This window comes from Zosterops lateralis (genome assembly GCF_965231275.1).
Source record: "Zosterops lateralis genome assembly, chromosome: 2".
Classification (NCBI taxonomy): Eukaryota; Metazoa; Chordata; class Aves; order Passeriformes; family Zosteropidae; genus Zosterops; species Zosterops lateralis.
The window spans coordinates 51237058-51249406 of record NC_139763.1 but is presented as its reverse complement, the minus strand read 5'-3'; the positions used below and the strand labels follow the sequence as shown (position 1 = coordinate 51249406).

Sequence of the window (12349 nt, the reverse complement as noted above, 5' to 3'; positions counted from 1 at the left end):
TGACCTTGAACATTTCCAGGGATGGGATATCCACAACTTCTCTGTTCCAGTGCCTTACTACCCTCTGAGAAAATCCTTTTTTTTTTTCCCTTAAAGTGAATCTCATTACAAAAAGTTATGCTTGTATCTGCTCAATATTTAAATATGCTACAGGCAATGCATTTGTGAAAGCTAGTTATTTACCCACATAATTAAGAATTGTAACAAAAAACTGTGCGTGTTAACTGAGGTTTAATCTGACTTGCACTACAGCAGAGGTTTTAAGTAGCTAGCTCAGAAGCTAAAACTAACTTGAAATGACAAAAGTTGTTACATAACTTAGCCTGTAATACAGTTCTTATATGTGAATTCTGATCACTTAAGCGTGAATACACCTACATAAAAAGAGATGGTATAAATGTGTATGAACAATCTTATGTACTTTTGTTCTTTGTAAGACATGTTGTTTCATTTTTACTGCAGATTGCTGGCCCTTAAGATATTATTGAAACTCTGTGAGATGTAGTATTGATTTTAGATTACTATAGGAATGTGCCAGGATGAAAGCTCTCAATTCCTTCTTGTTGTTTCTGCTTGCTAAGTCCTACTCTGTACACTTCTAGCACAAACACGAAGCTGCTAATAGGGTTGTACTTTTTCACCCAGGGACAATTTACTGCACCCCCTGGGCAGAGTTTGCCCCATCAGACACCGATGTTTGAGCACATCATGAGGTGCTGCCACAGCAAAGTATGGAGAGGACAAAAGGGGAGAAATAGAAATGTATCAGTGGGTAAATTCAAAGGCAGGTAGTAGTTCAAGCACTGTTATATATTTGCAGAAAACCTAACTAAAGATTATAAGTAAATAAGACAATGCTCTAGGGATTATTCCCTTACTTTTTAGGTCAGCCTACATATACATCTTTTTTTGTCTCTCTCTTCATTTGTCATTTCCTTCCAGCTTGCAGACTTGGGTGGCCGAGGCACTTGGGAGCTGAGGTGACTGACCGGGAGGCTGCAAGCTGGTGTAAACTGCCCTGTTTTCTCATCAGCATGGCTGCAGCTGCTAGGGGAAAACAGCCTTTAAAGCTACTCTCCTCCCTGAAATGAGCCATGTGAATAACCAGCTGGCTGAAAGCCTAACAGATATCTCCTCCTCACCATCTCTGCAGTGTGCAAACTGCAGCACAGGACTGTTACACATTAAGAGTTCATGACTCCTGCTTGTGTCAACAGCTTTGACTTTCTCTTGGACATCTAAGAATAACTGTGGAACTCCTGGCACCAAGGTTTATAAATACCAGCCTCAGTTCATAAGCACTGAATTAGAACTGAAGAAGATGGCCTAATGAACATCAAATGGGAGAGGATGAAGAGATGCAGGCAAGGGATAGTTCAGCAAATGAGATAAAAAAGGTAGAGGATAAGTGAGTAACGGAATGCAACTGGCAAGCAAGGTAGAGGAAAGCCCATGAAACATGCCAATGCATTTTAACCTCCCCTCACACTGTACCTCGCTCCAACAACCAAACTCCTGCTTGAACTCAGGACCATGGGTGCAGAAGGAACTTATCTGGATTATTGAATCAAGTCCTCCCAAACATAGGCAGACACATTAATTAATAAAGCTCAAGCCCTTAACCTTAACTGGTTTTCTTGCCTTTGCTATGCCTCTTGAAAGGCAAGATTTGTCCAGCAGAGCTATCTGGTGGTTTTGTGAAAGTGTGAATGAGGTTAAGGCGAGGCAAGCAAAAAGAAACCAGCCAGAGACTGCTGTTTTCATGGGACAAAGGTGCCATTGAATGAGTGCACAGGAGCTAGAGAAGTAAGCTGTTAGCTCTCCATGCTGAATAGACTGGTGAGCCAGGGGAGTTAAGAATGTCTGTAAGTGCTGAAGGCTGCAAGCAGCCACGCTGCCTCACATCCTTGTTAGCCTCAAGAAACAATGATCCTTTTTTGCTACAGAAAGTAGAGAGAATTGTTCATGATGCACACAAATATATGCAATCACTTCTCAATGCCCCTTTGCCAAACTGTACCAAAAAAGGAGTTTCCCTCTGGGCACTATGAGCAAATTCACTTCCTGCGCTTGTTTAAGGGAAGATGCACAAATAGATCTCACGTAAAGCACATCTCAGCCAGTAAATACTAAACAACTTAAGTCTATCATCATTAATATTGTATCTGCCAGCTGTCAGTAGGAAAAAGCCTGATCTGGATCAGATATAAGCTTGCTTCTATTTCTGTCAAACAGAACAATTTGGGGCTTTAAAATTTATTCTGGCTGTGGGGTCAGACAATACCCAATACTGCTTCTGAGGACAAAACTGCCTGTTCTACAATGCTGGAAAAGATTTAAACTTGCATAGGAGCTTTTTAATGAGCACTGCATGAATTTGTGCTTTCTGGCACACAGCTGCATTGGTTTTGACATGGTACAGGATTAGCCATGTCACGGAAGCACAATCTCTGGGAAGGATCCAGCTTGTCGGTTGCTAAGGGCAGATTGAACCCTTTGGAACAGAATCAAGCCTCCATCTCCCCAGGGGAATAACCTGAGGACACAGCCACACCATCAGGGGACTTTTTTTCTTTCTTCATTCTCTAAACTGGTACTCCTGCCTACATTCTGGAAAGTCTTGGGAAGGAAGGGATTGTGGACTAAAACGCTCCAGGCTGACAAGAGCCCAGCACCCCTCCTCCCACTTCTCAAACACATGCGGCTGATGGTAGATAAATTTTCTCCCCCTCTGTCATATTTGGGCTTCAACCGGGTATGTCCTAACATCTTTGCTTCTTTTCAGTGATTAATCACAGATACACACCTCAAGTGCTCTGACCTGATCAGACAAAGCCAAGCATTGTCAGAAGCCCAGCATCTGGATGCCTGCAGGTGGCATGGAAAGGGCCATACCCCACAACATGCTATCACCACTGGCAGTTCTCGGTTACTGCAACATGATTTACTTTCCCTAGTCAAATTTCCTGTGAGTTAAAGGGATGAAAACTCATCCCATCATTAAGCCCATGAACATCACTAGAATAATTTTATGTCTACATCCTATCTTTGATTTAAAGGCAAATATGAGCCCCTTGGGCTAAAGATGAATGAAATATTTAAGAGCAGGAGAAAACTAAGTAACCATTAGGAGTTTTCCTTCAATTTATAGCTAAGCCACACAGTAATTAACTGATGGCAAAGTGATTCTTTGTGAGTCGTGATGCTTGCTGGTGTGAAAGCAGAGAGAAAATTTCAGCATTCTGAAATACCTCTGTCTCACTTCAGCTTAAAAAAATCAGTTTTCTGCATTTACTTAACTTCTCAGCTAATAACTTTGTAAACTTACCCATATGTAGGTCTGCCAACACACCACACCACATTAAGAACTAAATCGCTGTTACTCTCTTAAAAGAATTAAAAATACGTCCCTGATCTTTGAAAGGATTTCCAAATTCAGAGTTTGTTCGCTTTTGTTTCACATTTTAAACTCCCCACCCTGCTTTCTCTGAAGGATGCTTTATCAACCTGCTAATCAAAATGATTGTTCATGATGGGATTTCCAACCAGTCCTGCCCTTCACTCACTAGGACTTGCCTGTCAGAAGCAGAGTTACACAGCTCTGCAATGAGCAGAAACACCAAGACCTATGCCAGCTGTGACATCAGCCTCAATGGTTTGGAGGCCCCTCCAGTCTGGCCAGTTCTGATCTGTGCTTGGGTGATGGGTTTGGTCTCAGAAACACAGCCAAAGATTTTTATTGTGATGGAAGTTTAAATGATGTAGAAACATGACGTGCCTCAGATAAGCCAGAAAGAGTCACTGTTGATGTTTCCACCAAACTCCTCTCCAGCTGATTTCAGTCCATGTTGGCATACAATGGTGAAAGATTGTCTCCAGCTGCAAGCAATGCTGCTTCCATTAGGAATGGAAAACCAAATACTATTGCACATGTCAAAATTAACATTTACAAGAATCTTATTAGTACTGCTGTTACACATGTGTCCCTGTGTCTGCAGAGCATGGAGGACTGAAGTAACAGACATTTGCTGCCAAACTCCTAGAAGGATGGAAATGAAAAATATAGCTAAGAAAACTGTATGGCACTCACATTTTCGCCCAATGCACAATTAATCTGCCAGCATCAGGAACACTGCAGTTATGAATACTGCAGTATCTAAACCGTAACTCTGGGCTCTTAATTTTGGCATACAGCATAGTTCAGTTTCTGAAATATTGCAAGAAAGCTGCCGGCCAAGAGCAAGTCCTCTGCTCTTTCTTAAACTATAACTGTCTCAAATGTATCTGATAATAAATGCATCTGGGTGGATCAAATCCCAAGCAGAGGGAAAACCCAGTCTCCATCCTTCTTGGTTACTCCTGGAAAATAGGTTTTACAACTGTGGAAGTGCAGCCTCACACCACAGTTTGATGTCTGAAACAAATGAGCATCCTCCTTCTTGGAAATTTTTTAGAGAACAGAACACCAGCATGGACTTGCTCAGTAGGAGAGCATAAAAAAAATTGCAACAGATATCGCTATGCATTTTTAACGGTGGAAACAACACTTCCAGATGCAGATGTACAGGAACTACTTAAAATTATGACCTCAGAGACTGTGTTGTACTCAGGTTTATTTAATGGAAACAAAATTGTGTCTTTACAGACCTAGCAAATGCATGTGAATGATGCTATTCAGTATTTCCTTCTCGTAAGCTGGTTCATACTATATAAAGCACATATATGGCACTCTCCTTCCTATTTAAAGTTCATTATAAATGCTTTATGCATCAAAAAAATGCTCTGAGTGCACCTATCAGATTTTTGATCAAAACAGCTTGGTGCCCGGTAGGGGCAGCAGAATTGGTCAATTTATTTCATAAAACTTTATGTACAAAGCAGCAGTATCCATGAATGTAATGGTCAGAATATAGAGTCTGCAGGGGCAATTTTTATTACAATTTATAGCAAGATTGCCCATACTCCACAGTTTTCAGATTTTATTAAGATTTTATGGGCCTATATGGCTTGAGCAGTTAACTCCACCTAGCATGGTTATGGTTCACAGAGAATGGGAACTGGCACTGAATGCACACTGTAACTAATCTAGCAGAAAATATTAATTGCTATGATCCAATCAAAGGCAATATTTGAAATCATTTCAACAGTCAAATAATTTGCCATAAACCTGTAAAAGAATAGCTAAATGGAGAAATACAGAGGTAAGAGGGATTGTATGGATGTAATATATGCACATACTTAAGCATCTCCATCATTGGGTTGTATACATAAACATACAAACCCATTTTTCAAACAAAGGGTATTTCTCTTTCTAAGCTATTTCAATGCCAGAAGACCTTATCTACACACAAAAAAGAAACTACTAAGACTACTGAGAATTATATCTTGCTGAATATCCAGTATACAAATACTCTATCATCAAAAGTAAACAAGGAAAATAATGACAGAATATATTTAATATTAAATAAAATACTGTGAAACTACTACACAATGGTAGCAGACTGCGAGTTACACACTGCAACCAGCCAGAGATATTTTAGACATCAGGAAGCTTCCAGCAGGTTGGTCCAAGGCACAATAAAACCCAAGGCAGAGATGAAATAAATGAGAAGTTGTAGGCATGTGTTTCTGCTGGATCCAGATTCATGGGATAAAAGCAAGCGGATCAAAACTCAGCCCTGGTGAGAATACAGAACTGAAGGGCCAGAGGCATTCTTGGTGTGGAAGACAAGGAACTAACAGCTTCCAAAAGGTGCAGAGACTCAGGGTATGTCAAAATAGATTTATTCATCCCACTTATGCTGGGCTTTGCAAATCAAGTTGGAATATGCCTGTACCTCATTGCTTTCCTCAAATCCCTCCTACTTGAAAACGAACAATGAACATCAACATGAACAAATCATAATGATGAATCTTAACAGAGCTTTTGTTTCTACAGTGAAAAAAACTAAGTGTCTCTAGTAAATCACTAGAAGTAGCACTTTTCTGGAAACTTAAGTAGAAGACTGTTTAGGGAAGTCCCTATAGTTAACCTAATCCATTTTGTCTTAAATCAACCTCCTTGGTTTCAAATACCATAGCATAACTTACTGTGGTTTAACTCTCCATTCTGGCAAAAACTACTGTTTACTCTAGCTCTTAAATAGTGGGCACCATCTTCAGGAGCATGGATCCTACCCTGAACACAAGCCTCTCCTCTGCCTGCTTCTCCTCCTGGCCAGCCACTGCCAACCTGTTCCTACTTTCCCAGAACCACTAGTGTTTCTTCCAGATGAACCAACCAAACAGAGGGAGAGAGATTCAACATTCTGGAGGGCGGCAGGGGGGCGGTGGTCAGGCTGGAATACATAAAGCCACAAAAGACTTTTTGCATAATAAGAGAACAATAGTAGCTAAAGTAGAAACTCTCAGCCTCAACGCTACTCAAATCCAAAATAACAGTCTACTAAAATGTAGAAAGGATATGCACTCCACATGAAACAAAAAAGGCAATGCTACTGGTTTTAATTAAAACTCTCTTCCATAGCATAATTTATACAAACAGACCATACAATCTGACCTTTGAACATATGTAACAGTTCTCCTAATTTCTATCTTTGCACTACAAATTATATTTACTTTTGTGGAATAAACTTTACAGTAGGCAGAAATAACAGGCTGTACTTAAGAAAAACAACAAGAGCACTGGATAATGTAACCTAATGGTACTACCTATTTTAAGTCACAAAAAATATGCAGCAAAAGATACTGCATTTACTACTTATTAATATATCCACAATGAGGAATATGGCATGTGCAAACTGTGGAAAGACAAAACCTGTGTATTTTTGCCAGGTCTATATATAGATATAACATAAAAATAGTCCAATAGTCCATGCCATTACAGCTGTTATTACAGGGAAGCAGACAAAGTTTGGCTGACAAATTTAAATTTATAATGTTCTTACTGCTGAATTTTGCAACTGACTGTGTCTTCTGAAAACGTAAAAACCAGTAAGAACGAGAATCCATAAATTTGATTCCAAAACCCCAGAAATATCAAAGCTGCACCAGCCCTTTCTGCACCATTATCAGGAAGGAGCTTCTAAAAGGCTCTTCAATGAAGGCAGTAACTCCTCTGAACTACAGAAAATAGTTTTTAAGGATATTGTATTTGGCAAAACCTGCTGCTAGAGGGACATGATTTGCCAGTAGTGTTCATGGATATCTGCTGAAAGCAAAGAACAATGGTCCAAACCAAGCATGATGTTCATGTCATAAAAACAATGGGATTCTAGTTTTTCCACACACACACGCAAAAAAAAAAAAAAAAAAAAAAAAAAAAAGCAGCTGAAATAAATTTCTCAACATAGAAAATTTTTCTACATTTTTTTTCTCTATGCTTAGTCTCAGGCAAAGTGGAATAGGTTTTTTTCTTGAAAATTTCCTCTTAAGGGAAAGAAAAAAAGAGAAAAAACCAAATAGCTTGAGGCAGACATGCAGTATCAAAAATACTAGTCTAAATGGTTACCATATAGACAGACTTAGAGCAACTGAAGATAGGGGTTTAAGGGAAACCATTAGGCAGCCTTATCTGTAGGTGCTGCTTCCTGGGCATCTGGGCCTATAATTAAACTTTTAGCAATGCTCACCATTGCTAAACAGGGAGGGGAAAAAGCAAGGAAAGAGTTTTTCATGAAACTATAATGTTGTTTCATGGAATATTTCAATGTACAATAATGTTTAGTGACCACCACATAATCCTCACAGGAGAAAACCTCCAAAAGCACTTTTTAAGGCTGTGACAAGAGCAGTGACTACTGAAGGAAGTGAACTTTGACTCTGCCATGTCACAGGGGTGGCAGAGGGCACAGCCTGGCACCATGGTGTCCATGAGGACTTTTGCCTGGCCCGCTCTGTGCCTGACAGCCCTAACACATTGCTCTGCTTCGTATGAAACAATGAGAGGAGAAGGTTGTGGAGGACAACCTGCGCAGCCGGGCTGGTGCTGCAGGGGCTGCAGAGACACCTTGCTGCTCTGGGGATCTCCCTTGAGTGTGCCCTCTCCCGTGGGTGCATCAGGGGAGCAAGGTGCAGGGTCAGCAGGGGAGTCTGCATGTAACTGTGTGTGTTCATAGCTGAGTGTTGTGGTGTCAGCAACTTAGAGGAATTTATTAAGATTTGTACATGATGAGTGTTGTATTACTGACATCGAAAATAGCATTCACTAATTACCTTCTAATTAAGCATCGTTAATAACTTCCTAAAAATGCACCAATGCTGGTTTTGATTTAGACTTGGTTTTTGTCCTGCAAAAGCGCATCACTCTGACATAAGGGTGCTTTTGCAGCATGACAGCCCTGTCTCCCACTGCCTGCCTTGGGGTGTAGCACGTGGCACAGGACCTGATGGGATGTTGTTGGCACCTTGTATATGTCTTCAAAGCAAAAAGAAACCTTGCAAGCAAAATTTTTTTTAAAAAAAGGGAGAGAGGAGGCAGGATAGACAGCAGAAATAAACAGCAAACTGGGAGGCTGAGAAGGAGATCTGAGACTCTTCTGAAGGATGGTGAGACAAAGAATGCCATGATGAATGACACCACGGAGAAGGAGGCATGGAGGTGGAGGAGGAAATGACAGTATAGCTTAGAAATATTAAGAGAAAAGCAGGGGAAGATGAAACAGAGCTGCTGAAAGTGGCACTCAAAGAGCAGTCAGCAAGATGGGAAAGACTAGAAAAAAATAGAAAAAGAGAAAGAGAAGGGGAAGCAGAAAACAAGTTAGCCATTTCTTGTGCTGGAGGGAAGAGACACTTCAAACAGAACATGAAGAACTTGCTTGAACTGCCTAAAAAACTGCTATTTGCTTGAATTGCCTAAAAAAGCAGCCACCAGGAGAGTTTTGTCTGAGAGAGGAAGACTGGGGAGCATCAGGGGAAGCAGAAAGCCACCTGAGCAAATGCCTGAAGACAGTATTAAGAGGGATGGTGACAGCTTGAGAAGGTTTTGTAAAAAACCTAAAAATTAAATGGCTCTTGTCAAACCTGGAAGGAAGAGGAAAATTCAGCATGGGAAAAATAAAATTTGGAATAACAAGGAAAAAGCTTTTTTTTATGCCCTGTTTCTTGCATTTGTTCCCCTCAGTACCATAAACCTAGAGAAACAGGAGAGATCTGAACGCAGACCTCTTTTTAATTTTTGCTTAAAAATATCTCTTTTCAGAAAGTGCTTTAGTCTCAGTTGTGTGAAAAGGGCTTAGATAAAGGTTAATGTAAAACATAACTAAGTGCTTCCCAACTGGAACTCCTGGATCATCAACATAGTCTCTGAATTAGCCCCAATGTAGGAATAACACAGGGATTATGCTGCTGATGCTTTCTGTGGATCAACTGTTTCAGTGTGCATATTTTTCTGTTTCTGAAAATTACCAGCATTCATGTAGAAGTTGAAAGCTGTGACTCTAGATGACTCCAGACCTGCATTTGTCAATCAGCTGGTAGAGGATTAGAAATTAATTAAATTTGACAACAATGTCCTGTTAGGATCTGTGTCCATTTAGTTTTTGTTATCAGCACAAGAGCTGATCATTGAAGGGAATTTAGTCTGCACACATATGAAAATTATTTAATTAGTTAATTTGTACAATATCACTGCATTTAATTATTTATATTGTTTTGTATTAAAGAATGAAAAACACTCCAGAAAAAGCTGATAAAAGATTACTACCTAGAGTGAATTGCTGCCCAATTTACTTCTATTGTATTTATTTAAATTAACCTGAATGTTTTAATCAAAATAATTAAGAACAACAAAATGAGTACAATGCACGAGAAAAAAATTCAGAAATTGAAGAACTGTTAATCCCTTATTTTTTGTGCATTAATACATGATGCAGGGGCTAATGCCTAATGACCTTTGCCAATTAGAAGACAAAGGCTATATTGTCAGAAGGCATGGAGCTCACGGGCTGAAATCCCTACAGCACATTAAATTCTGGAATTTTGTTGATGAAACTGGGATAGCAAACTTCCAGTTTTACAAGATCAGGAGGTGCTTCCTATAGAGGAGACTACTACCACAGGCAACTAGCACCTTTGCAAAGAAAACAAACAAGAAAATTTCTTGATGAGCTCTGTTAGGTGCACCTTGAAGCTTCAAAATCAAAATGCAGACTACAGCTTTCCTTTTTCTGTTTGTTTGGGCTTTTTTTTCCTAGACTACACGGTACAAAGTTCTGGTTTATTCATAATTTCTTGACCTAAAGGCACAAAGGGCTAAAATTACATCACTGTATGAAGTATAATAAAACTTAAACCATCATTTCGACGCTTAAAACTAGACCTAGATCAACATTTCCTGTGTCCAAGCCTATTAAGAGGGCACAGTCCCCGCTTGGGTAGTGAAGAAACAGTAGGAGAATCACAGACTAATAGACAACAGGATGCCCCTGAACATCTGTATGACCCATCACAGTAGTCCTGAACAGTAACACAGAGTTGCCAGTTTATCAAAAACAGGATTGTGCAAGACATGAGAGGCAAGAAATAAGTTGTTGAGACCTGTTCACCATGCAATTAGCAACAAAAGAGATGTTTTAAGACTAAATACCCTGAAGTCTCCTAAGTCCCAAAGTAAGGTTATCTGTCAATACCCTCCCTTTCTGCCTCGAGCAGTACCTCATTTCAGGGGAAAATTACCGTATTTTATTCACTCACATGCAACGAGCCTTGAAATGAGTATCTCATTCCTTTACTTATATTCCCATCTCTGTCACTAATGGTCCCTTTATAAAGCTGTGCTTTCAGAGTTTCTGGGCACATCTGTTTTTTCTTTCCTTCCTCCAGCCATCATCTCACTATCTCTAACAAGTTTCTGCTCCCTCAGTAACTGTTGGGTTCTCACTTTTTCTTGCTTTCCAGCTCCCCTTTCTGTGTTCTTTGGACACCTCAAGAGTGTATCCGTCTTCTGGCATGTGCCTCTTCCTTCCTTCACACCTCCATGTGCCTCTCAGGTCCTGTGTCTGCAAAACTCATTCCCAACATAAACACTCTGGGTGGCTTCCTTCCCTTCTGCTGTTTAATCTGGAAGAAGAAACCTAATTCAAAATACTGCACTGCCACTCCTTAAGCTTAATAAAACCTACTTCTCTGCATCTGCTAATGCTCTTTGGTCCACAAGCCTTTCCTTCCCACAGTCCTAGAGCCCAATGATTGCTTTCTCCTTGCTGGGGAACAATCCCTCTGACATTCCTCCTCTTGTTAAATCTGAAACACCTGGTGAGTTTTCCATGTTCCTCTGTGATGTTTTATATATTGTCATAAATGTCATGCACTGACATTTTTTTCTGTTCTCCTACCTCTTCAGCTTCTGGGGAGAATTCATTTCTCTCAGGACGAAACCTGCCACAAGCTGTCCAAGCATCTAACACCACTGCTGAACTTAGTCTTCATTTAAAAACTTATTTACTTTAAAGATCATCTGGGATAAGACTTTTAATGGTTCCTCCCAATTATGTAAGTTGTATGACTTTTCAGCAACAACATAGTAATATGGAAAGTAACAACTTCACAATCGTTGTTATGTTTTTCTCATACAAGACCAGTTTCAGAGATGACACAGATGCACAAAACTGGCTCCACCTTACCTTTGACATGGCTTCTCCCATCCTCCAACAGTGGTACTACTATAGTGTTGTTCATATTCCCAGGTGATCTCACAGCTGTATAGACAACAGGTACTGACTGTACCACCACGGGGATACGGTGCACGTGACTCATTTTGTTGGACTGCAAGTTCATGGGGCTTGAAGGTGGTACTGGATGGATAATGTGCAAAAACTGCTGGCCTCCAACACCAGATGCAGAGGCCACAAGAGGACCTGGAGTTAATACTGACGGTACAGATGCTGCTGAGGAGACTGATGTTATTACTGTGGGGGATGAAGCTGGCCGACTAGAAGAAGAAGTAGAAGTAGAAGAAGGGGAGGAGGCTGATGCTGTCATGGAAACCGGTGAAGATGAGGCTGCTGTAGGGGACGACCTGGCTTTGTTTATTGACAAGTCCACTGGTTCAGTCTGTGTTTGGAAATGGTCCGTAGACAATGAATCCTCCGTGGGGTCGGCCTTCATGTTGTTTAGTAACAAGGGTACAGTATCCATATCTGGGTAGTTGTGGACGTTTGGAGACTGTTGAGGAAGAACAAAGGGACATAGTTACACATGTGGCTAAAGATGACTTGCACATCCAATTGCTAATACACACCACACAACTTGATCGTGAAAGCCACAGGACTTGTTTCCTTTTCTTGGGTCAGTTCCCAATTTTAAAGTGCAAATTGTGTTAGAAAGCATAGACATGTTCTGTTTGAACAGA

General features: G+C 40.4%; 1 protein-coding gene across 3 annotated transcripts in view; it reads right to left on the bottom strand.

Annotated features, from left to right (window-relative positions):
* The window catches only part of KLF12 (KLF transcription factor 12), a 228498-nt gene that overhangs the window by 74954 nt on the left and 141195 nt on the right, over nt 1–12349 (bottom strand). For all 3 annotated transcript variants that reach the window (XM_083854551.1, XM_083854553.1, XM_083854552.1), the window contains one exon: nt 11622–12162. In XM_083854551.1, the coding sequence (XP_083710677.1) occupies nt 11622–12162 (541 nt within the window). The remainder of the gene's footprint in view (nt 1–11621; nt 12163–12349) is intronic.